The sequence below is a fragment of the Fusarium solani genome (assembly GCF_023522795.1).
Source record: "Fusarium solani strain SB1 chromosome Unknown bctg00000014, whole genome shotgun sequence".
Lineage (NCBI taxonomy): Eukaryota > Fungi > Ascomycota > Sordariomycetes > Hypocreales > Nectriaceae > Fusarium > Fusarium solani.
Window position 1 is genome coordinate 239,116 of NW_027072141.1, and position 25,172 is coordinate 264,287.

Sequence of the window (25,172 nt, forward strand, 5' to 3'; positions counted from 1 at the left end):
GCCGAGTTCATATGTAGTGCAAAGTAGGCGCCTCTTATATAACAGATCTTATTTGCACCGCCGGCGGTGTCTGTATTGGCTGCCCACACACACATCGGGCTTACATAAGAGATGATAATGGCACAGCTAGCTGTGCGAAAAGGCACGTGATGATAATTGCACAGCTAGCTGTGTCTGTATCAGCTCCCCTAACACACGGGCTATCTGACCAAGAAAGATCAAACCTGGATAAAACAGATCGTGAAGAACACTGCGTCATAGCTGACGAAAACGAGGGATCCAAGGAAGGATAAAACAGACCAACTTCAGTCACTCATTCAGTTAGAAATCAAGAGCTTCAACGCATAGTCAACATCCCTCGTAAAATGTGACACATTTAACCAAATCGCATTGCTGGTTTCCTTCTGGGCGTTTTCGCCACCCCCAAGCACCAGAAGAGCCCCCCTTAGACCTCCGCTGCTGGTGTGTCCGGTACCCACTCGGCAGCCTTGACATCGAGAACCTTCTTTTCGGTGAACTGTCGCGGTAGGCGGTTTTCACTCTCGGAATACGGGCAGCCAGCCTCCTCCCGAGCCATGTCATTGACCCATCTCTCGTTGCCCGGCAGGCCGCCCTTGCCCCTTTCTACGACGCCGTCTTCGGCCCATTTGGCAGCCAGGTAGAACCAGCCGAGGGCATTGCCGACGGTGCCGACCTCGTCCGAGACGCCGGTCCTGGCGGCATGGCTCATCTTCTTATGCAGGTCGTCATTGGTGAAGAGATCCATGAGGTGGCCAGCAACAGCCTTCCAATCGCCCGGGTCCACAAGGAAACCGTTCGTCTTATCCTTGACCTGGAGAGGGATACCGCCAGCCTTGGTGGCGATAACAGGTCTGCCAGCATGTAGGGCCTCTGAGACCTTGACCTCGAAGCCCTCGCGAATCGAGAGCTGGAGGACAACATGGGCTTTGGCGATAAGGGTGTTAAGTAGCTGGTCATTTGGGCTTAGGCGCATGATGCTAATATCCCTGATGAGGTGAGGGTAGTATGTCTCAAGCTGGCCTATTGTCTGGTCGTAGACCATACTGGCGTCGGGATCATCGATCGATCCATTACCGCAGACGATGAGCTGAGGGACATCTGTAATACCGGCGGTCTCACATTGGCGGCGGAACTCAGCATAGGAATCGATGACGGTTGGAATACCCTTTGAGGGATCGAAGCGGGCCACCTGGGTGATGTACTTGCGGGCTGGCCAGTCCAACTCGGTCCTTCAGAGCGGTCAATCAGAGATTTTCTCCATCATGGCATTTGGCCAGTGTCTGAATACTCACATGCGCTGGGAGTGGCAAGCATCGTTGTACATGTGGCCATAAAAACCAGAATCCCAATCGTTCAGTTCCTTATTGAGGCCATCAAGCCAATCGGTAGTAGCAGGGAAATAGACGACCTTCTCCCTCGGAATAGTATGAGGGACAAAGCTAGGAACTGGGTGACTAATAAACATGTCTGCCAGCTGGATATGGCTCCACAGAAAGTCCCAGATATCGGCCTGGGATGAGCCAGCCTTGGCAACCAGATCACTTCGGATCTGGATGTGGGAACGGTAGAGGACTGGACGGTCAGGGGTGATCTTCTTAATGAGGGGGATCAAGCCCGGCATCTGTGGGTCATCGATCTGTCCATATCGTCAGCGTGAACAGCAGCAACGAAGAGTGCCGAGGAGTTGGCTGGGTCAAAAGCAAGAAGGAAAAAAACAGCAGCCCGATTCATGATCAAATCTAAAGGCTGGAATCGGAATGTAAAATACTGACAATAACGATGTGAGCGCCGCCCTCCTCTACTGGGCGAAGTGGGCCGCCATCAGCGAGCCAATATCGGTGAGCATTCTCGGTAATCCAACCAATGATGGCATCCTTTTCCTCGGCAGTGATACGCTGGTCAGGAGGGCTGACACCCTGGAGGACATTGTGGATATTCTTGGTGATTCTGAAGACTCTAGGAAGTGGCTTGGGAACTACATCGGGTATAAGCAATCTAGGGACGAAGCCTGTGGCGATATGTTGGCTGCGGAGCAGATCTACTTACCGTACCAGGCCAGATGAACACCCGTCAGGCGAGCGAAGCGGACCAGTGCGTGGCGCATAAGAGCGACACCGCCGCCTTGCGGAGTAGAGCTGAAGAAGGCAATGCGTATATCATTATGGTGCAGCTTCTCGGCATAGGTCAACATGGCCTTCCAGGTGGCAGCGCCACAGGTATCCTTATAGTTCTGCAGAGTAACCAGATTGGCACGGAATCCAGCATCAGTCTGAACAACGCCGCGGAATCCAACTTGCAGATGAGGAGCAAGGGACGGACCGAAATGCCTAGGTCAAAATGTCAACTCGAGTTGTCTTTTCCCATTAGAGCCTGAATACTCACATGACGCACTTGCGAGCCATAGAATCGGCCTGCTCATCAACGCGCTTAACATCCCAGAAACTCTTCTCTCTTTCCTCGCCGTCAGGACGCAATACAATTGGGATAATGTCCAGATCCAGCCACAAACGAGAACAAAGACTGGGGCTCATATACCTGAGCGTGGTCGGAAGACCGGCTCCAACGAACTTGGCAAAGTTTTCGTGCTCGTACTTCTCAACCTCTTCAAGGACGTAGTCGGCAATAAGATCCTGGTCCACCCTTAGAACGTCGTCAAGCACAATATGCTTGACCGAGAAGTCAAGTAAGTAGATACTGTCGTTGATCGCTAAGGAGACAATTGCAGTTTGATCATCCGAGAACACGCCGGATATGCCGAGGTAGAGTGTCTTGTATGGGGCATAAGGTCAGCATGGGGAAGAGGGCTGAGTTGGACAAATACTGAAACCCCTACCGTGAGAGCTGGACCAAATTGACCTTCCGCTTCCGCAATTGTACTCATCTGCCTTTTACGATGTACCGAAGTGGGCCTAGAGAACTTGCGGCTCTTCTTGAAAGCCATGACGGAGAGTATGAAGGGACGAAGGCTCTTCGGCCGTGATGGTTCGTGCCGGGGTGTCAAGAGCCCTGGCTGAGGCTGAGGGTCAGTGGTGGGCAGAGCATGAGCCGAGGAAGACGAAGCATTGGAGGGATTTGCCGGAGGAGCAGGCTGAGATGAAGCAATGTTAGGGGCGGAAGACGCAAGTGAAGCCGGATTAGGAGGAGAACTAGAATTGGAATGAGTATCCGGGCGGTGATGTAGATCGGTTGGGTGGCCGTGCGGCTCTTCCCGTTGTAGCTCCTGACACGGCTCGGACATTATTGAGTCAACCCTTAACGATACCTGATACTAAGAGGCTCAGCTTTCTCATAATATTTACAGGTGTAGGGGCTTGTCAGATAATTATGGGGAGAGTAGTAAGATTTATTCGAGTCGGATAATAAGAGCCTAGAGGTATAAGACTGGCTGACATGGACTACTATGATAAGAGTATGAGGTAAATATTTTCTATGCATCATTAGATTCTCTCCTTTTAAACTCCCCATTTTGATCTTGTATTGTAGCTTAAGCCCATGACTGCAGCCAGTCGTTAAGGCCTATACCATGCTCTGCAGCAAGCTAATCAAACCTTGACCGTTGGTGGCTTATTGCTGTGAATGAATCTGCCGTCATTTAAATCCAACAGATCCGCCCGTCGATCAGAGGGTTTTTTATTAAGAAGTCGGGCAAATACATCTTTGCATGCCTAAAATCACGCTGTTGAGATGTACTCGGGTTGTGACCTGGACTCTTTGGCCGCCATGTAGTCGACCACGATCAGCTATGATTCAGTATTCGCGATAGGGCTGCCTTGATCGGCGGGCAAGTCATTGTGCTGTCATGGTGATGCATGGAGGAATCCAGATCCACGGAAGAAACAATATGCGGTGGTTCAAACCTTGCGTTGATTGCTCACAAATTCCCATCTCCTGAGCTGTCCTAACCCTCCAAGCCGTACTCGGCCCCACTGTTGGATCGTTAACAGATTAGCGCCTGCTATAGGGGGTCATAGGCGCTTGACTGTTAGTGCGTTATTACGAGTCTACCTTCGTCTCGGGCAGAATATCGCAGACGATGAAGGTATCGTCGCTACCGAGTGCTCTGATTAGTCTGAACCCCCCGTCGTGACCTGCTTGGAGGGCTCGGACAGCTCAGGAGATAGGATGAAAGGTAATATGGCGGCCAAATCAATGGCACACCAAGCGGACTCTGGCCGGTATTCCTGAGCCGGTCACGTTGCGTGAATCGCCTCTGAAGTCACGATGCTTGGGCATCAGCACTCCCTCTGGAGCTGCTGGCCCGCTCCCACGGGAAATTACCGGACTAGACGAACTAGAGGCCCCCACCAGTAGTACCGGTACCTCTCAGACGATGGGGGTGATGTGGGGCTAGGTACGGCCGGGAGCTCATCCACAACTCAAAGGATAGTAACCCGTCTGCATATCCTGAAAATTCAGTACTGGAAACTATGTCTGCGCTGACAACCCACCAGCCGTGCTGCCCGCGGTATGCCCTCTCTCCCGGCATGTAACGACGACCTGAACCGGATATAGTCGACGCCCATAGCCGTTGCTCGCGTAACTAAGTTATGTTGGATGAACTGAGAGTTCCCCCTTCACTTCAGGATCAAGATTAAAGTTTGAAGTCTTACGATCACCCAGGGGGCTGACTAATGATAGGCCGCCCCTCTGTTCATCACAGAGGGGGCATCACAACCTGTAACTGTGTCGCTCGTGTAACCACTGTCAACCTATATTAAATTAGCTGCTTGACAAAAATAACCCTGTAACATCACCCTTTGAAAAAGTGGGCCAAAAGTTTAAATTTTTTTGATTGCTTATTTTTGTCAAGCAGCTAATTTTCTATAGGTTGACAGTGGTTACACGAGTGACGCAGTTACAGGTTATGATGCCCCCTCTATGAGGAACGAATAGAGGGGCACTTCGATAGAATATGCCCCCTGGGTAGGCGGAATCAATCAATGACGCGTCATAAGGTTCCCCTCATGTACCTCTGAGAAGATGGGGGGATGTGGGGCTCGGTACGGCCGGGAGGTTTTCCACAACTCAAGGGATAGACTTCTGCTGCACGTGAGGAGGTATGGTGACTGCATACGGCGCCAGAATGGTCCAGAACTGGCTTCCAACAATGAGAAAAATGGACAGAGCAGCCACCAAGACTAAGCCATTTCGGGCGGTCAGAGTTATAGTTACACCAGCGATACGCCCATTGGAATCGTCGACCTACATGCCAGTATACACGTTGACGTACATGATGAGGAATGTCGGAAAGGTTGATTTAGAAGCTGTGCCTGCTACGTGGACTACGTCCGATGATGGTGTCAGTGGAGGTTTCAAAGCATTCTCGATCTTTTAGAGATCTTCCCACTGTCAGGAATATATATGAAGTATGCCATCTTATAATGTTTGAATCAACAGGCTTGAACGGTCGTTGACTGTCTCATTCTACGAGAGCACCATGTCCAGACTTTGCTCCCGGGTCCATACCGTCACAACTTCCTACTCGCATCCAACCACCTCCGCATTCGCCAAAGTTGTATCATGAATCATCATCCATGCTGTCATGTTGCTTGTTTAAGCACCGACCTCGTCGTCACCAAGCCGAATTCTTCCCTCGGCATCGAGGCCTTGGGACCAGTAGCCTCCCATCTCAGTGCCGATTTCAGGGTTCCGACGTTGAGCAAGTAGCAGCCAAAAACCAAGAACTGGCTTTGTCAAAATGTCGAGCACAGCGTATGCGATGATTTCGGGGTCAACCCTGGTCTTCCTTGCCCCGGATACGCCCCAGACGCTTACCCAGTGATTAGATTGTGAGCTTCAGCGTGGATGCGAGAGACTTACACCAGGTAGACTGTCCACAGAATCAAAGCAAAGACGGCCAGCGAGCCAAAGAGCTTTTTGACCTTGCCACCTCGGGCCTTAGCCACTCGAGATCCATGGATCGCGACATGCCAGATGACGAACAGGTAGGCAACGCAGCTGATCGCATACCAGCCCCATTTCTGGGCAGTGTGCGTGTGCCCAAAGGCAGCAAAGAGCCCCGAAAGCACCATGACGAGGTTGGCCACGATGGCCATGAGGGTGTGCGCGCCATCAACTCCAGCGAGAAGGCAGAGCTCAAGCACCAACAGCGGTGTCGTGAGGCTCCAGTCGACGTAGCGAGCCCAAAACACCTCTCGACAGACGTCATGGTACGTGTCGGGGAGGTGCTTGTAATGCTGTCTGACTGTGATGCAGTTGTAGTCTGTTGCATGACCCGAGGCCATGGCGAAGTAGGAGACGGCAGCGATGATGGTGGTCAAGGTGGTGATAACGTGGAAGACGCGCCGTGCGACGGAGACATTCCACGAGAGGAGCGCGAAGACGGCCGAAGAAAGGACCATAAGAGCAAAGACGACCCATAGGGCACGGAATCCATCTAGGCCAGCGTCTTGATACACCGTCGGCTCGGCTAGGAGAGTGGTCAGCTTACCGAGGTAATTCGCATCGCGGCAGGGAGCATACGGATGACCGTCGGGATGGGACCGACGCTGGGGTGACTTGTGTGCGGTACGATCATCTTGCTGGGTATATCCATTGATACTCGAGAGTACTCTTGTTAAGGATAGCTTGCGAGAATGGCCAAGGGGAGCTGAGTTCCAGAGCGAAGATTTTTTTTTTGGTTTGGGGGGATTTGCTTTAAATGCCATGACCGAAACCCAGTTCGCATTGCCTGAGGCTGTCAGGTCGTGATGCATCGTCATTCATGGCCTGTCGATTGTCACTGGTCGCATGGGAGTCGGGTTGCGAGGCGGGGAAGAGCCAGGAATGCCCCAACGTCCAACACTTTTCAACCAGCGCAGCGTCACCATCACGTAACCCCCCAGTAGGTAGGTTGAGTTGATCTTCACATACGAGTTCACGATTGCACCTGGTCCTTCACCTGATCAGACTTCGGACTCGTGACGTAGTGACGTAGTGACATCGTGAGATCGTGAGGAAGTCGGGGTGCTCGAGTGAACCAGGTGGGTGAGCACTAGTTACGGGTGCTATTGTTACTAGTAGCAGGGACTGGCAGCCGGCGTTGGCAGCCGCCGCCACTGGTAGCAAGCGCAGAACTCGCAGTAGAGCCGAGACTGCGAGCGGTTGGTATTATGAATAGTCACCGGGTTTAGAAATTACCTGGATGGCATGCAGCAGCTTTCTGATCGACAATACTCCGTCTGAAAAATTTCCCATGAGGGATAGACTCCCAATCTAGTGAAGGAAATGAGCTCGTAGGAAGTTGAATCCCTCGTCTTCATCTCGGATGGATCGTCCGCTGTGCAGCATGGCATGTACCCAGTAAAGACAAGCATACTCAATCTCAGGACGTGTCTATCGACAGCACTCATGTTGCCTCCAATTGGCTTGCCAGGTTCTTGAACAGTGTAAATATCTTGCTTAAGTCTCTTTATAAGCTTGATACACCTTGGCGCGAGCATGGCGCGTGTTTTTGCGGCGTTTCACTTGAAAGGTATAACTGATGAAGCAATATTGCGGGAGTGGAAGATGATGTGTTGTTTTTAAAGGTCTAAGTTACATGCAGCCAGTGTGGGGAATCTATCTACCGATGTAGATGAAATGTAGATGTAGATGAAATGTAGATGTAGATGAAATGTAGATGTAGATGAAATGTAGATGTAGATAGATGTAGACTACATCTATCTATCTACTGCTGGCCCTTGTGGGTCATCTATCTATCTATCTGGCCGCCAGGTAGATAGATGAAATGTAGGGTAGATGCCAGCCAAACTACCTGAGGTAGAGGTACCTAAACATGCTGGGATGGTCCTAGCGTGCAGAGGTACTAGTACCCCTCCCTGTATTTTTGCTTTTGTTCATGTCTTGCCTTTTTCTTTCTTTTTGCCCTCAAATTCCTCGCCAAACCGTAGATCAGATTTTGCTGTTTAAATCACGCATGCAAATTTTGCTCGTCGTGCGAAATGTCCCGGGCTCATTGGGCCTGATCTTTGCCACAAAACCATTTCATAATGGCGACCCCCAGCGATATAACGTACATGATAAGCGAGTGGATCAAACAAGCGAGTGGATCAGCTGCACTGTACACCTAAAATAACACTCTTTGTATCTTCTAAAATGGACTGAATGATTTTTAAAAAAACAGAAAAAGAGTATTTATACTATATTTAATATTATAGAAACATATAGTAATTTTTTAAAGACTTTTTAAAAAATTTGTTTATATAGAATTAACCATTTATACAGTGTGAATATGTTTTTACTTAACGAACTAGTCAAAAGATTTTTTAAAAAATCTAAGAAAATTTGTAGTTTATATTTAGTGGCTAATAGATGCTATATACAGATTTCATCTGTTTTGGTTGTGGTTGAAATTTCTAGGCACCTTTTTAAAGAAATTGGAATTTGGGTGTAAACGCTAAGAAATTGGATTTTGATCCACTCGCTTGTTTGATCCACTCGCTTATCATGTACGTTATTCAGCTTCTCAACCGATCCTAATGGCTCTTCAGATATATCAAGTCTGGCAGAGCTACCAAATCTCGATTTGTCACTATCCCTCGGCAGCTCTGCGATCATCAAAGACTGGGACACGGTTTCTCAACCTGTTCGGGGTCATTGGGTCCTCTCAACCCGGACTGGGCTAGCCACTGGGTGGTTTTGGGCTCATGGCTATGACGTTCAGGCCAGAAATGCAGCGAGTAAGCCTGGCCCGTCCAGTTGGCTCTGCTGTCACTGTATCCAGCAGAAGGTGCATAAGCCAAAGGCTTATGTCTCCTCTAACACTCGGAACATTGAGGGACACCTTAGCAAAGCCCACAACCTTTTCAATCCGGATCCATTAAAGGCTAAGCGATACACACTAGAGCGACCTCTGAATCAACCAACACTTCAAGACTTTGCCGCAAAGAAACGAAAGAAGGACGACTTCCATGATGAGCTAGTTGCTCGCTTTGACAAATTAACTTTTCAGCGCCTGCTTGTCCAGTGGATCACAGACGCAAATCTCTCTTTCCGCGTCTCTGAGCACGAGGGGCTCCAGAAGGTCTTTGGTTACCTTAACCCTTTGGTTCAAGAGACCTCAGCAAACCTCACGCATAAAACGATTCGGATCAGGATCATCAACGAGTTTCATACTTACAAAGCTCACATCATTGACACCCTATTGCAGAGCCCTAGCCAGGTCCATATTGCATTTGATGGCTGGACTTCTCGAAACAGACATTCCTTCTTCTCCGTCAACGCTTTTTTCCTTGATGAACACACTTTTCGGCCTCGAAAAGTTCTCTTGGGCCTTCCAACCATCTCCTTAGCCCACACTGGCGAGAACATCTCTGCAGCGGTGATGGAGGTGCTAGAAGAATACGACCTGATCTCTCACAACAAGGTTGGATACTTTGTCCTGGACAATGCTTCCAATAACGGTCGGGCCATCGAAGAGCTGGGGCGGAAGCTCCAGTGGCGGGACCCAGCAAGCAGAAGGATCCGCTGTTTCGGGCATATCCTTCACCTTGTCGCCAGAGCGATGCTCTTTGTCAACGATGGCAATGCTCTTGAGGACCTGGATCCAGATGACTTTGACGAGTGGACGAAGGCAGGCCCGGTTGGCAAACTCCACAATCTTGTGGTCTGGGTCAGTCGATCAAATAAGGCAACAACAACCCTACGAAGGCTGCAAGATGAGGACCCTGAAAAGAACTATCCCGGTACCCTGGACGTGGTCCTCGACAACAGTACACGCTGGCTGTCACAATATTACACGATAGAGCGCGCCATTAAACTCCGACGGTATCTTGAAGAACTTATCGACATCACGGTGCGGTCGAACAAGAAGTTTACCCGATCGAGATCAAAGCCAACACAACTACGAAGCTCGCTTCCACCATGCCTGGAGGAAGAAAACCTGTTAACCGACGCGGACTGGGATGCCCTCAGTTGGCTTAAGGATATCTTTGCGATGTTTGATTCCTGTCTCTTACGACTTGAAGGAGACGGCCAGGTCAGACTCCGTAAAGGAGGAGTTGAGGCGCAATATGGCATTATATGGCAGGTCGCCATTGCCTATGAATTTCTTCTTGCCACGCTGGACAAGGCGAAACTCGAGGCGAAAGATCGGCCAGAGCCCAGATACTATTCCTCCTGCATCAATTCTGCCTGGGCCAAGCTAAACAAGTACTATACGAAGCTTGATGAGACGCCAGTATATTACGCGGCTACGGTTCTTCACCCTGGAATACAGTGGACGTTTTTGACGAAAGCTTATGGCGGAAGGGAGGGCTGGGTCGACAAGGCTCGCCAACTCATCCAAACCCTATGGGAAGAGGAGTATCGTGACCTTCCAATCCAGTGGCAGCTTGCTGATAGTAATCTCCCTGTGGCCGTGAGAGCGCGAGAGTCTAATCCCTTCGATTCGTTTCAAGACGAGCTGATGTCGTATTCGACCTCCGAGAAAGAACCGATTGCAGATGAGTTCGAGAGGTGGTTAAGCACAAAGCAAGACATCTATACGGCAGTGCTGGATAGCCACGCGTGTTGTTTCATACTGTTTCATATGAAACTGAAACAGTCCCTGGACCCGGTTTCATATGAAACTATAACTCCCCCAGTTTCATATGTTTCAGTCGGTTTCATATGTTTCATATACGCCCGATGAGTCACAAATATCTTAGTACCTAACCAAGAAAATTTCGCAAACCAAATGCCTTCAACGCAGTTAGAAATTTGCTAATAGTAAATATGTGTCGCATATCACCACTAGGTTCGTGCGACTGGATGTGAAACGCGGCCCGTACTTTGGAGTCGTGTATCCGGTTTCACATCCGGCTTGTCGCATCAAGGACTCCAATCCTAACGATATGAGCTTAAATAGCTGTGCCCGAACACATGGCTGTTCAATTTCATTTGTTCTTTAGATAATTCTCATCAGTTGACTGGTGCCATCACTGATCCCTGTGGAATTAATTGTCCGACAACATGTCATCAGCTTCGCCCGCTCCCTTGTTATCGGAGCCTTCTGATGAGCTCTTGGGGCCTGCTTCGCCTGGTTCTCCCGTTCCCGCGAAGCGCACATTGGATCGCTCTCCCTCTGATCGGGCTGGCAAGCGCACCAAAGGCCGTACGAACAAAAGCACTTGGAACGAGGCGCGTGGCCCTTACGAAGAGAGAGGGGAGAAAGCTCGCGATACCTCATACCACGAAATTTGGTACTGCAAGCACTGCGACTCCACGAAAAAGCCTAATTCGGTAACGACGAACCTGAGTCGAGCCCGCAAGCACCTGCGGGACTTTCATGGCATCCGGGTGATAGAGCATGTGGAAAGGTCGGATCTGAAGAAGCAGCAACATGGCACCATTACGGACTTGTTCGGAAGGCAGGAGGAACGTCAAGCCAATCGAGACCTTAATGAGGAAAAATATTTGGCAAACGCTATTAATATTCCTGCATTCGAGGAAGCACTCGCCAGGCTTCTTGCGGTTCGCAATATCGCCCACACATTCATCGAGTACCCCGAGTTTCATGCTGTTATACTCTCCTGCAACTATATGGCCCGGGACGTCCTCCTACGCAGCCGCAGAGCGGTGCCGAAGCTTCTCAAAAAGACTTTCGCTCAACACAAACAAGGCCTCGTCAAGAAGCTTCATAATTCCTCTCATCTATGGTCCACTTCACCATTGACATGTGGACCTCATCGGAACAGAAGGCGGCATACCAGGCAATCGTGGTCCATTTTGTCGATGCGGAGACGAGAGGAGTCACTCAAGCGTTATTGTCACTGCGCGAGTTCAAAGGAAGCCACAACGGGAAATTGCAAGCCAAGGCTTTCCTGGAGGTTGTCGAAGAGTACGACCTCAGAGGAAAGGTTGGCTACTTTACGATGGATAACCACGACGCTAACGACACTATGCTTGACGATATCGCAAAAGAGATTGATGGTTTAGATCCGGTTGCCAGGCGACTACGCTGCAGTGGCCACATCATGAACCTCATCGTTCAAGTCTTCCTCTTTCGGAGTAAAGCAAAGAAGATTCAGGAGGATGAGCAAGAGGGGATTGATGAGGCGTATGAGCGGCTGTGCACGCTATCCGAAAAAGAAGAAGGGGGCATTATTACGAAGGCACAAGCTACCGAGGAATGGCGGGAGTTTAGTGTTCTGGGGAAACTCCACAACTTGTGCATATATTCAAGGAGCTCTACCAGCATTTACAACGACTTCAAGGCCGAGATTGGCAGGGCCTTGCCGAGGGACAATGACACACGTTGGAATTCATGGTTCCGCTTCATTGACGTGGCAATTGAGAAGCGGGCAAAGTTCATGGACTGGATTCAAGAAAATCATGCCAAAATCGAGAAAGATGCACTGGACCACAACGACTGGAACGAACTCAGAGATATTCATGCGTTCTTACAAGTATTCCACCAGATCTCGGTACGCCAAGGCCGGGAGAATACACTCGATGAAGTTCTCTCCCATATGGATTTCCTCCATCATCACTTCACGCGGACAAAAAACCGGGCTTTCAGTGGCCCACGCTTCTACGCGCGCTTTCACGTGGCTTGGCTAAAGTTCGAGAAGTATTACCAGCTTACCGAACAAGCCCCCGTGTACGTGGCCGGTATTCTCCTCCACCCAGCACTCCGAAAGAGCTATCTGAGTGAGCAGTGGAAGAGAAACCCAGCCTGGGTCAGCAATGCCGTGAAGGCTGTAAGGAAGATCTGGTCCACAGAGTACAAGAGCTACCAGCTCCCAGATAAACAACAGGAGAAAGGGCAAGAACTCGATGAGTTTGATCGCTGGAGGCAGAAGGTGTACAGCACAGCGAGTGAGGTGAAGGATGAATTCGACCGCTTTATTTATGTAAGTAATTTGAAGCCTTCTAATGGCCTGGTTTTGACGATACTTCGCAGGGCTCACAGGTTGGGATTGGATAACAAACGGCCTTACAGTGGTGGCTTGAACCGACCCAGCGAGAGAATTTCCCCCTCCTCTGCCGTATGGCTATTGACATATTCTGTATCCCCCATGTCTACGGAAGCAGAGCGAATCTTCTCAGGCGCAAGACGGCAGGTTACATGGGATAGAAGTAGCATGTCTGCCAAAATGGTAGAGGCATGTGAGTGCATTAAAAGTTGGATAAGTGTTCCAAAGGGAAAAAGCAGGCCGCTTCTTGCAGGGGTGTTTAGGGAAGCGGAGGATATCGACGCGGCTGTAAGGATACTCCAAGAAGATATAGAGATGAGTAAGGGGGCAGAAAGTGATGGTGAGCCTAGGGAATTGGTAGTATAGGTAGGCAGACAATGCCAAACATCTTTGGGGTACTTGGAGATAAGGTGTATATCGACGCCGAGCTTGTCAAAAAATTGGACTGCAACTGGATATTGTTTCGTATGAAACTGAAACTATATTGACGCCCGGTTTCATGAAACTGAAACTCCCCCCAGTTTCAGTTTCATAGCGTGGCTTTCCAGCACTGGTTTGAGGGCAAGCATGGGCTATGTTTTTAGTATACTCGAACGTAGCTCTCTATTTACAAAAGTCGGGAGAAAGCGGCAATGAAAAGCCCAAATCCAACCGAATTGCATTTCACTAGCTTTGGTAGATACAATGAGTGTAACTTCCTCCCTTGAACGAATGACTCTCCTCCAGAAGATGAGCATGAGAAAGCCCCAACTGCCCTGTCTACCTAAAACTTGCCAATCTTGAGGGTGACGTTGCCAAGAGCGCCACTGTCGAGGTTGGCACCAGTGTCCTGGACAAGGTAGTCCTGGTTGACCTCGGAAACATTGAAGGTGTTGCCCTTCTTCCCCCAGGGACAGTCCCAGTATACCTTGCAGATCTTGGTATTGTCATCCCAAAGCTCGAAGCTGCCCTCGGTGCCCGAGGCAGAGTCAGATCTGCCGCAAGAGGCGATGCCTACCGAGGACCCGGAGGAGATTGAGGTCTGCTGGATCCTGTCTAGCGAGACCTCCTCGTCTTTGTTGTCATACTGGTAGAACTTGCCCCTGTGTGTGTTAGACCGGTTTTGCGGGTTTTGAGAGAGTCTTCTTACCAGTTGAGGTTGACGTTCCACAGGGTGACGGGGTTGGAGCTCATTCCCCTCTGGACCTGGATGAGGATGTAAACCCACTGAGCGTAAGCCATCTTGAGTTGGATGAGAAGGTTGTTGTTGATTTTGAAGTTGTAGTTGTAGTTGAAGGTGTTGGAAAGGTTCATGAGTGATGAGCAGTGTCTGGAGAACGAGTCCCTTATATACCCATCCCAGGATCAATGGTCATGACTTTGAACTGTCATTCTTGAATTGAACGGCTTCTCATCCATCTTGTCGCCGCCTCCATTGAGAGTGAAAAGAGCGGACATGACCGAGTAACCATGTTTTACTCCGCTTACCGCGAATGCACGATAATTCTCTCTCGCCTTGTTTTCCTCCACGCATTGGCTGAGAGGATGCAAAGATAGTGGTTGATAGGCTCTCGCCGAGTTTCTTCACTTGACGGCGGCTTATCTGCAGAATCGCTGTGGCCGACTGACCAGATAGGACACAGCCACCTCGAGCCGTGCCTCCTTGCACGACAACAGAATATTGTTAACGAGACCGACGTTCTGCCTCAGAAATGCATCGGCAAAGTCTGGACCATTCACCAAGCTTTCCGCTCGAACGCCATAAGCGGCCAACGATGCAAGCCTACGGTCGGCGTCGGCGTCCTACTGGCAAGACAATGCGGCCTAATCCATCTGCTCGGGTTTTGATTTGATGGGTTGACAGAAGCTGAACAGCCTTCCCGCTGTGGCGCACACATCCCCGATGTGAGAGGAGGATATGGCATACGCAAACAGCGCCATTGTGGATTCGGGAAGCCTTCCTACCCATAGCACGATCCGCGAATAGATTGTTCGGTCCTTCAGTCGTCACAAGGGCGTCGTGACAGAATTACTTGGCCGTTCATTCAGCCGCGTTAATGTCTCCTTTGACGCGTGGTCGTCTCGTAGGTTTACCTCTCTGCTCAGCCTCACCGTACATTTTCTTGACGACGAAGGGAAGCTCCGTACCTTTCTCCTAGGCTTACCACGCATCGAAGGTCGTCACAGCGGAGAAAACCTTGCCCACCGCGTTAGCGAAATAATTCACGAATACGGGATCGAGGAGCACATTGGGTACTTTGTCACAGACAACGCGGACAGCAACGGCACGTGTCTTGAAGATTTGGGTATTGAATTGGGTTTCAAGAAGCAGCATCGTCGGCTTCGTTGTTGTGGCCACATTATTAATCTTGTCGCCCGGTCCATTCTTTTCGGCACGGACGCCGACGCATTTGAGGAGGATTGCCAAGCCGACAAGGAAATCCAAGATGAGGTCAAACTCTGGAGATCAAAGGGACCCATAGGCAAGCTGCACAATATTGTGCACGGGGTGCAAAGGTCCGGCCAGCGCATTGAGAAGCTCCACAAGCTCCAGTCGATTGAGAACACCGCCTTGAGCCTTGAGGACAAAACAACCTACGACGTCATCCCCGACAACGCTACTCGCTGGAACTCGTCTGAAGCCATGATGGAGCGAGGCTACTTGCTTCGGAATGCACTCGATTCTCTGGTCCAAGCGGAAGTGACAGAATGGAACCAGTACGTGGCCAGGAGGACACAGAACGGGACAAAGCCCATGCCGAAGAAGAGCCGCAAGAAGCCTGCGATTGTTGACGACAAGATGGCCACTGAGGACTGGTCAGTGATTGCAGAGTATTTGGCGATCCTGAAACCATTGAAGATTGCGACCAAGCGTCTGGAAGGTCGACCTCAAGAAGGCAAATTTGGCGCGATTTGGGAAGTTCTGCTAACGATGGAGTGGCTTTTGAAGCATCTGGAAGAGGCAAAGGTACGACATGAACGAGATGAGGAACCGTACCTACGGATTGGTTGCAACCTCGGCTGGATGAAGCTGGACCAATACTACACTCTTACCGAGGATAGCCCTGCGTACCTCGCGGCGCTTGTCCTCCATCCTGCATTTCGCTGGTCGACCGTCGAGTCGCAATGGGCTGACCATCCGGATTGGTTAGTCAGAGGAAAGGCGGCTGTGCAAGAGCTGTGGGAGGAGTATCGAAACCTCCCCGTCGAGCAGGATACGATACCAGAGCAACCGACTGTTGCAAGGAAGACAACGGGCCTGGACGACTTTATGGCCTCAATCAGGAAGCTCAGTACTCAACCTGCACCTTCGACGTCCGCCATGCTCGATGAGTATGCAGAGTGGGTGGCCACAACCGATCCAGGTGATTGTTTAGTGGATGACCCGATTCAATATTGGCTTCTCCGAAGACGCCAGTATCCACGTCTGTCGCGGATGGCAATTAATCTCTTTTCAGTTCCGGCCATGTCTTCCGAGCCAGAGCGAATATTTAGCCTCGCCGGACAGATGGTCACGGCTCAGAGAGGCCGCCTCAAAGCAGATCTCATAGGAGCCGCTCGATGTATATCATCTTGGGAGAAAAGCGGGGTTATCCAGATATCCAAATAAGATCCAAATCGATCTAAATTTAAATCAAATCAAATCAAATCAAATCGAATTGGACCCTCGATTTGATTTGATTTATTTGTTTGCAAGCCTGTCAGGGGTTGCCGCCCCGGCGCCGTTCTTGTCGCAGATCCTCACATGCACATGAAACAGTGCAGAAAAAGGACAGTGACGTATATACTGAAGGCTCTGGTAGTGAGGATGGCCTCGATGTTCCAGAACGTGTGCATGACGAGGACTATTGTCCTTCGCCTCCAAAAGTTCAGGGATCTGGCTCGGAAGACGATGATTTCGATGATGAAGAACACCATGATCGCAAGCGTCGCAAGGTCTCTAGGTCCCCTCCCTGTTCGATACGCAATGCGGCCACCAGTGCCCGAGATTCTCGCCGAAGGAGGCGATCCACAAGAGCTGTCGCACACTCATTGAGGGAGCGTGGCACGTCGGCACTCGGCGTGTTGAGTCCAGCACCATCGCAGGCAACATCTGTTCCCTCTGAGGCCAGTGCGTTTCTTGCTCGGTTTCAGGAATGGCCGCTCGAGAATGTTTCAACGAAACGCACGAAAATGGCAAGACTACGTTTCAATTCCAGTTTGAGTGGCCCCTTTGCACAAATGATCCACATGCCACCAGTGTGATCCCCGATTCAACCCGCTCGGTCGCGACAAAAAAAAAAAAAACAACCAAGCGAGCTCCAGCAAAACGGGGAAAGTATTCAGACGACGAAGATAACTTCCTCATACAACTGAAGGATGAGGAGCAGCTTAGGTGGGCGGAGATTCGTCGGCGTTTTGCCCAACGGTTCCCCGAACGAGGCGGCTCGGGTCTGCAAGTGCACTATTGTACGAAACCCAAGGATCGTGGGAGAACTTAACATCATCATGCTCATCTGGGTCGGGGACTTTGATATAGATAGGATGTACCTCAAACGGGCCAAGGAGTTCTGCAATACATATTGTTCCTTCATGCCCCTGGTCACATGCGTGCACGATTGCTTGGAGTTATCAGCCGGGTGATCTGGAGGGCATGTATGCCTCGGTTCTACACCCGAGACCGTAGTCCATAGCTTGATGCTCATGGTAGATGCTATTTCGTTTGGCCCAATAGGATATCGATTGGGTGGTGATATAAGCACTCTTAGAATCGCTGCTGCCCGCCCCAACCCCGCCATACAGATCCGTAATGGGTTCCGTCAGACCGAAGCAGCTGATCAGTTCACCCTTAGCCAGTCGTGGCAGCCACCGCTCTTTCTGCTCCTCGGAGCAGTGTTCTGCGATAGGGCCCATGACCAGAGAGCTTTGCACCGACATTCCCGAGCGATAGCCAGAATCGACCTTCTCGACCTCGAGAATTAGCTTGGCTTAATTCATTGTGCGGGCAGATCGCTGTGATCGCTTCGACGGACATAACGCCCAGGCCATTCTTCATTAATATACTTCACACTTTCGGTGCTTCCAATGGAATCCTAAGTAGGCGAATCAAAAGACACTAGGAATTAAGGGTATTTAGGCTCACTTACCAAAAAGAGTAATGGAAAGTAACGAGCCAGGCCCCGGGACCACGAATCGTCATTCCCTGGGGTGTAGAAAGCTACCAAGTCTGGGTATGGGATCAACCCTTGCCTATTCCGCTCGTCCCATGTTCCCAGTTCGAAGTCATGCGCTTCAATGGAGCGGAGATAGTCCTACGCCTATCACGACTCCTCCTATCACGACTCACCGCCCTGTCCTTAGTGCGTGCGGTAGCGTCGCAAACAGTTCCAATGGGTTCTGATTTGCCGTTCTTCTTGGCGATTCGACCACCGAAGTCAATGACTTGGGCAAGAGTCGCAGGGTGACTGGCTAATAAATACCACAAGAACTGCCGCATAAGCTGCCGTAGCTGTAATAACTTCTCTTCTTTATGCTGCTGTGAAGAAGCCCATCCAGATCGCAAATAGAACCACAAAACCTGTAACTGTGCCGAGTTTCGCGATCATATCTTGCCCTTCACGCCACAATACCCACATGGCTGCAACGAGAAAGCCAACCGCAATCAGTGTCCCTACAACCGTCGCGAATCCGCAAGTTCTCCTTTCGTCAACATATCGAATACGCCGATTAGCAGCTCTAGAAGCTTCCTGAGAAGCTTCATGGTCCTAAACAGTACTCAATTAGGTGCACGGTAGATCTCGGAGAAGGCAATACCGACAATAAACAAGGATCTGAGCGGTCCAGCTGCAAGTCGAGACAACAGATCGTCTTCTGCTGGTGAATGCAGGGCCACTAGGTCCGAAAAGGAAACCTCTCCCATTGTTGTGGTACCCTGTTCCTCATCACTTGATCTGTGCTCAGGACCTAAGCTATACCGAGACTTATTTTTCTCCAGCCATTGCTGAACATCATGAATATTGCGATTGGGCGGACGCTTAAGCTTGAGAGCGTGCTCGTAGAGGAAGAGAGCCTTATCTGCGTGTGGATAATAACATCAGTTTTCGCTTTCCTTGCGTTATCATTATACTCACAGTAACTCTCGAGCGTCTCGTTGATACTTTCAAAGAGCGGAAAGTAGTCAGCATTCGGGTAGCGGAGTTGCTCCTCTAGATAAGCTATTCTGTTGCTGAGATGGAGAATGTTTGCCACCGCTACATCGTCGTACCGTCTGAAAATCGTCGCTGACTTGCTGGTGTTTCCGGCGATGTACCTAGCGAAGTTAAAGGTATCGTCAAACATACGAGCCCGGGGAGTTTCCCCAAGATATTCCAGAGGATGTGCCATCTTCAAAGAGATAAGACGATGAGAAATTGAAGAGATGGAAAACGGAAGGGTGCAGAGTTGTCGAATTTAAGTTTCGCGAGGCTGAATTAGGTAGAAGGTCCTTGTCATGCGAATCACACCCACACAATCTGTACCGCCTTGACTTTACATAAGGATGACGTGGAGATCCTAGTACCATGAAAAACGGTTGAATGACGCCGCCTGAGCTCCGCTTTTACTGAACAAATAACCCTTCTGATTTCCACAAATTCCTTGAGGTTAGGAGGGTGCGAAATTAGATTCCTCACGGACCAAACTTTATTCCAGCGTCCAAATTACACGCACACTTTTCACAGTGCGAAGCGCATGCTTTTAATGCGTAGTGCATTACTTAGACTTTGCGAGGGGAGCGACCGCTTTTTAAGGCATCACAATATTCTGCGTCGATCTCCCCTCAGGAAAAGTCATGCTGGAATGCCCAAGTACTTCTGGTGGAGATTTTGTACTCTGCGTCCTCCTTCGCACGGCTTGGTAATAATTAGCATTCACATCATTCGCCGATGATACAGCGACTTTGCGCGATCTACCAGGTACTTTTCTCCTGATGGTTGGCTTTGGAAAGTCGAGAGTAAGCGACTTTGTGGGCTTGTAGCCCGAAAATCAAACTTGGCTGAAGTATCAGATCGTACATGGCCTGTGCGCAGAAATTCTCCTAAAAGTGTAACAGAGGATCATGCGTACCTTCTGTTTCATTAAACACGTATTTATATGGATATATTAGTGATTGGTGCCCTTTCGGTTTAAGCCGCCGGGCGTAATGAATAAATAAATAAATAAATAAACACGTATTCTCTAAGCTGTGAACGAGTCCTGCCGCAGCTCCTCTCCGTTCGTGCAAGTTGCTTCCAGACGCAGGCTTGCAATGGCGCTTCGATGTCGACCCCGCGCCCGAATTCAGCACGTATTAGCATTCTTATCTCCTGAGTGCGTGAAGCCCTCCAGTCCGTACCTCGCCCCACATGACCTCGGGAACCCCGCAAGTACGTGAGGGGTACGGAAAGTTCAATCCGTGAAAGATTTCGTGCCAATTCCCCGCCAAAACACCACCAATTCATTTTGATGAGAACGATGGAGTCCCCTCCAATTCTTGATGAGATCCGGGTCATCAATCCCTATGACGACAAGAGCTTTCTCGATGAGAGGCACAGCCATCGCATTTGGCCAAATGACTCAACCCGGGCCGCGGCTTTTCCGGCCGAAGAGGACCGAGGCACGACCTTCGAGCCCTTCCAAGTAGAACCACGCCAATTTCACATCAACACACTGCCTCCAACGCCTCTGAAGCTATTCCAACTTTTCCTTCCTATATTCCTCGTTGAAAAATGGGTCGTCTACACCAAAAGCTGGGTCACGTGGCTTCAGAAAAACGGCTGGATTGATAGCTGGAAGACCGAAATGAAGCCAACCTCAAAACTCCACAAATGGGAAGGTCCAACGACTTCAGAGGTGATGACGATGATTGGAGTGCTTGTTTATATGGGTGTGCATAAGGAAAAGATGATACGAAGCTATTGGGAGGGCCCCAAGCCCGGTGTTCAACGCGCTGAGCACTCATTTGTTAAGTTCATTTCATACGATACATTTCAACTTATCCACAGGCACCTTCGCCCCTTTGACCACACCAAAGTCGATGAGACTGCACCACTTCCGAGGGTATTCCAAGGCGTTGAAGAGTGGTCTGACCATATACAAGCCGTATCTATGCAGCTATTCCGGCCTGGATCTCACTTAGCCGTCGATGAGTGCATAATCCGCTATACGGGCAAAAGTGACGCTATCACGACTATCAAAGGCAAGCCCGACCCCGTGGGCTTCAAGATTTGGGTCATAGCGCAAATGGGCTTCTTTATCCAGTGGCTATGGCATATCAAAGAGGCGGAATACGGCGCCGTTGGCGTTGAAATTTCAACACAGGAGTTATCATCACAACCCTCACAACCCTCACAAGCCCGGCCTAGGAAAAGAAGAAAGGTCTCAGCCAAGGCCGCAGAGAAAGCCCCTGATACAGGAGACAACGATGATGCAGTGAATTCGACCCAAGCCGTCGTTATTGGCCTTACAAAAACACTGCCAAAATCGACATATCACGTCTTTGTGGATAACCTCTTCTCGTCCACACCTCTCTTCCGCAACCTCCGTAAGCAGGGCTACGGGGCCACTGGCACGGCTCGTACGAATAGCGGCATCCACGAGGAATTAGTCAGGGATAAGAACGATGACGGTAAGGTCAAAAAAATGTACGAATTTAATGCCGTCAAGGCGATACCAACCCCCGACAACCGGGTACTGACTTTAGACACTTTTGGCTAAGAAATCCCTACTAATTCGTCTTCGTGCTGTAACTTTAGGTCAACCAAATCGCTTGGAAGGATAACAAGCTTGTGTTATTCTTGTCAACCGTGTTCACCGGCGCCGACGATGAGCGTGTCATACGGCAGAGGAAGAAGCCGTCCTCCAAAAAGTCAGAAGCCAAGCCGATACGCCGTTTTTTTGGTGACGAAGCTGTCAAAATGATTAACATACCGACAGTGGCTGCTGCTTATAACGACGAGATGAACCATGTTGACCGTGGTGACCAATTGAGGTCATATTATAAGTATGATCATGCCCTACGCCGGGGCCCGTGGCAGGCACTAGCCTGGACCTTCCTCCTTGATGTGGCCCTTGTTAACAGCTATGTTGTTCAACTTCACGGGCAGCCAAATTGGAAGAGATACACGAATCATAGGGAGTGGCGAGAGTGCATTTATAACGAATTATTCAACGCCTACGGTCACGACAGTCAGGCAAGAAAACACTACCCAGCAGGAGACGAGCGTGATCTACAGGAGGCCGAATTACAGCGTGAACACGTCAATCGCGAGATCAACTTTGTCAACCGTCATGTTAAATCAGACTGCCTAGCCTGTCAGGGGTGTCGGCAGGGGCAGGTACGAGTAAAATCTCAGGATTGGTGCCCTCTTAAGGAGGTCAGCGGGAACAACACCAAGAGGAAGAGGAAGAGGAGGCCAAAGGTGCGTAGTCAGACCACTTGGGGATGCCGTATTTGTGATGTACCAATTTGTAAAAGGCGGCATTGTTGGGACTTCTATCACCACCTATGAAGGGGCAAGGATCACAACCATCGTGAATAGCTTCACGGTCAGCGTGAACGCTACACCACAACTAGCATCAGGCAACAGCCTGCTGCCTATGAGATCGGCAGACTGAACACAGGTATAAGAGACCGACTCTCGTCACTCCTTTAGATAGAAAATCAAGCGCTCATTTTGATCCTCATGGCCCATCAGTACCTGCGACACCACCTAATTTAGCAGACGAATTATGTACCGTTAATTTGACGCATTTTAATTGGCTACAACCCCTCATCGTGACCGGAATGGAGGGCTTCACGCACTCAGGAGATAGGCATGGTCTGGGGAGTATCTCACGATGGACATCGTGAGATATCGCCACATTCTCACTCGCATAGAGTGAGAGAGTGAGCGGGACGACGGGTTCCGGAGTGAGCGGTAATACGTTTGATCCGTGCCGTGCAGCGTCATGTATTCGGTCGTGGCATAGGTCGTGACACTCCTGTACTCGTTTATGGGCTCTATTTTGTCCATGACGACCTCTGACGTCGCCCTTGTCAGCATGGATTGCCCCCCCTCCTTGAGTATCAACTTTAGTGCCTAGGGCGGGCTTATGATTGATTTGAAGTCGTTTAGTAGCCAGAGGCTCACCAGAACTCGTCTTTCGTTTTCGTACGGCCTTCCTGGCCGGAGGTTGAGGTCTTTGGGGTGTGTGAGATGGGGGTGGAGATGACCAGTTGAAGGTCGCTTGGTCAATATCTTGAGATGAGGTGTGAGCCCCGGCTATTGAAATATGTGCGTCAGGATGACTTCTCGCCTCCCAGTCGGGGCTGGCTAGGATTTCGTTGGGCTGGAAGCTGTGTTGGCCCCAGGACGTAGCTAGATTGCCTTGATGCTGCAAAAGTCCTGGGAAGGTTGACCAATTCGCCGGCTCCAACGTCTTCCACTGGAAGTAATCGGGCAAGGCGGGGCCATAGAAATCCAACCCATTTTCAGCCGTATCTTGTAGATCGTAGTCGTTGAGCGCCGTCAGACTGTCTGACCAAGAGGAGGGACCAGGTTGAATATCTGTCCAAGACCTGTAAGTATTCGTACCGTTCAGGTTGAATCCCAACATGACGTACCCATCTACCTGTCAAGAAAGAAAGTAGTAAGAACGAGGCTTTGTGAGGCTTTTCAAGAGTGAATTTGTTGTTGAGCAAGTCTCCCCCGCTCTTATCGAAATATCAGGAAAGGCTATCTGCAGGGTTGCGGAAGCTGAATGTCATCCAGGCCCTAAGCGCACTGTTTTTACTCGCGTCCCGATGAGCCCACACAGTATTCGCTAGAGACGGGGCAGGTCTAGACTGCGGTTTCGCAGGGTGGTAGCGATGCGCTGTCTCTTTAGGCCCATCAACATTCCCTGCGGCTTGCATGTCAGAATCCATTCATTTGCCTGCTAAGTTTGGTGACAAGCAAAACATGGTGATTAGATAGACGAATTGCTTGGCCTGGCAGGTGAAGATCTCGATGGCAACCCTGGACGCAGAGTGGAAACTCAACAAAGAGGAAAGAAGTGACGGGAACATAACTGGGGGAATCTTTGAATACCAGAGTCGACTTTCTGTACTGCATATTATCCCTACTTGCGAGTCCGCGTTGTCGCGTTGTTGCGTTGTTGGGCTACTAGCAGGTCGAGGGTGGAAGACATAACGCAATGTGACTCAGAGGCGTCTCTGCTGGTGGTGGCGCTGATTGGCCACATCGAAGCGGAGGGCTCCGAGGAAGTTGGGGGGTGGGTAAGGATAAAGCCTATGTTTTGGTAATAAATGGCGTTCTTCCTCCGCCCTCTCTCAACCTTTTCCCCCATCACGTCATAGTCACGTCTACGACACCTCGGTATGATACTGTGGTGTGACACAAATCATTGCGATAGATATCCTTTCTACGACACATGCTTAGAATGGTAGAGTCTTTGTCGTTGTCGCAGGGGTGTTAAGTTTCAACAAATGAGGCACTCGAACTGTGGCAATAAGTGGTGTGATTCTTCCCAAGCAGATTATGTCACTTAGCATTTGCATCAAAATTCGAGCCCAGCATCTCCCCTGGCCTGGTGTCTTGTTTGGGAACTCTACTTCCGACCGTCGAGATCGTCAGGGTTGCAGTGGCGGATGGGACCCCGGATGGGTGATCTGATCTGATCCCTCTGTGAATGAACTGCCGGGTGAATGGGATGTCCGTGCTCATCCATTGGAAGTCAGACTACATGTCATGTTCCCGATATCCACACCTGACAAGAGGGGAGTCGGAGGGGGGACCAGTGAAACCTAACGAGGAGATTGCATACTACGCTACCTTGTGATCCATGATCCTAGCTTATCACCAAAAAAGCCGTAGTAGCTGTTGCTGTTTTCCATCATGCAACTAACCATCACTTTCGTCCCGCCTTCGCCAGTGTAGGACTGCAAGAATCGAAGCCACCAAGAGTGAACGATTTCAGGTCGCTGCCGCTATTAGACTAGATACAGACAGCTATTCCTCCACAACGAATCTCCTAATAATATCCACTAACGTCTTTCTCGTCCTCCTCCCGCTAAAGACCTCTCCATGATCTAAATCTTGAAACCACAGCACATCCAGCCCGTCACCTTTCCATACTCCATTTTCCCAGCTTTCAGTCTCCAGAGACCAGTCATCTGCGCCCGTCAGATACGCCCCAATTGCTTTCGTGTCCACGATCACGTCTCTGCCGGCTAACACAACAGCCACGCGATGGTCCTGGATGTCTTCCTTCCACAAGGCATTATCAGACCATATG

At 50.1% G+C, this 25,172-nt stretch overlaps 7 protein-coding genes across 7 annotated transcripts; 3 read left to right on the plus strand and 4 right to left on the minus strand.

The window, feature by feature from the left end:
• Positions 1-445: 445 nt before the first annotated feature.
• Positions 446-3,259, minus strand: MRS44_017557 (uncharacterized protein; the record flags this gene model as incomplete). Its single annotated transcript, XM_046273030.2, has 6 exons — positions 446-1,250; positions 1,314-1,657; positions 1,794-1,996; positions 2,068-2,348; positions 2,404-2,789; positions 2,855-3,259. 6 exons carry the CDS (start codon positions 3,257-3,259, stop codon positions 446-448), a joined length of 2,424 nt encoding a protein of 807 aa, XP_046127147.2.
• Positions 3,260-5,574: 2,315 nt separating this feature from the next.
• Positions 5,575-6,559, minus strand: MRS44_017558 (uncharacterized protein; the record flags this gene model as incomplete). The annotated part of the gene is made up of 3 exons (XM_065615468.1): positions 5,575-5,791; positions 5,842-6,451; positions 6,505-6,559. The coding sequence occupies 3 exons, from the start codon at positions 6,557-6,559 to the stop codon at positions 5,575-5,577; spliced, it is 882 nt and encodes a 293-aa protein (XP_065471540.1).
• A 2,134-nt stretch (positions 6,560-8,693) lies between these two features.
• On the plus strand, positions 8,694-13,081 carry MRS44_017559 (uncharacterized protein; the record flags this gene model as incomplete). Its single annotated transcript, XM_065615469.1, has 5 exons — positions 8,694-8,702; positions 8,750-10,532; positions 10,985-11,628; positions 11,700-12,857; positions 12,947-13,081. The coding sequence occupies 5 exons, from the start codon at positions 8,694-8,696 to the stop codon at positions 13,079-13,081; spliced, it is 3,729 nt and encodes a 1,242-aa protein (XP_065471541.1).
• Positions 13,082-13,683: 602 nt separating this feature from the next.
• Positions 13,684-14,213, minus strand: MRS44_017560 (uncharacterized protein; the record flags this gene model as incomplete). The annotated part of the gene is made up of 2 exons (XM_065615470.1): positions 13,684-14,002; positions 14,050-14,213. The coding sequence occupies 2 exons, from the start codon at positions 14,211-14,213 to the stop codon at positions 13,684-13,686; spliced, it is 483 nt and encodes a 160-aa protein (XP_065471542.1).
• Positions 14,214-14,956: 743 nt separating this feature from the next.
• On the plus strand, positions 14,957-17,144 carry MRS44_017561 (uncharacterized protein; the record flags this gene model as incomplete). The annotated part of the gene is made up of 3 exons (XM_065615471.1): positions 14,957-14,983; positions 15,040-16,462; positions 16,660-17,144. The coding sequence occupies 3 exons, from the start codon at positions 14,957-14,959 to the stop codon at positions 17,142-17,144; spliced, it is 1,935 nt and encodes a 644-aa protein (XP_065471543.1).
• A 366-nt stretch (positions 17,145-17,510) lies between these two features.
• On the minus strand, positions 17,511-19,262 carry MRS44_017562 (uncharacterized protein; the record flags this gene model as incomplete). The annotated part of the gene is made up of 5 exons (XM_065615472.1): positions 17,511-17,861; positions 18,226-18,456; positions 18,509-18,643; positions 18,697-18,953; positions 19,010-19,262. The coding sequence occupies 5 exons, from the start codon at positions 19,260-19,262 to the stop codon at positions 17,511-17,513; spliced, it is 1,227 nt and encodes a 408-aa protein (XP_065471544.1).
• Positions 19,263-20,369: 1,107 nt separating this feature from the next.
• Positions 20,370-22,431, plus strand: MRS44_017563 (uncharacterized protein; the record flags this gene model as incomplete). Its single annotated transcript, XM_065615473.1, has 3 exons — positions 20,370-21,584; positions 21,650-22,315; positions 22,372-22,431. 3 exons carry the CDS (start codon positions 20,370-20,372, stop codon positions 22,429-22,431), a joined length of 1,941 nt encoding a protein of 646 aa, XP_065471545.1.
• Between the last annotated feature and the right edge of the window lie 2,741 nt (positions 22,432-25,172).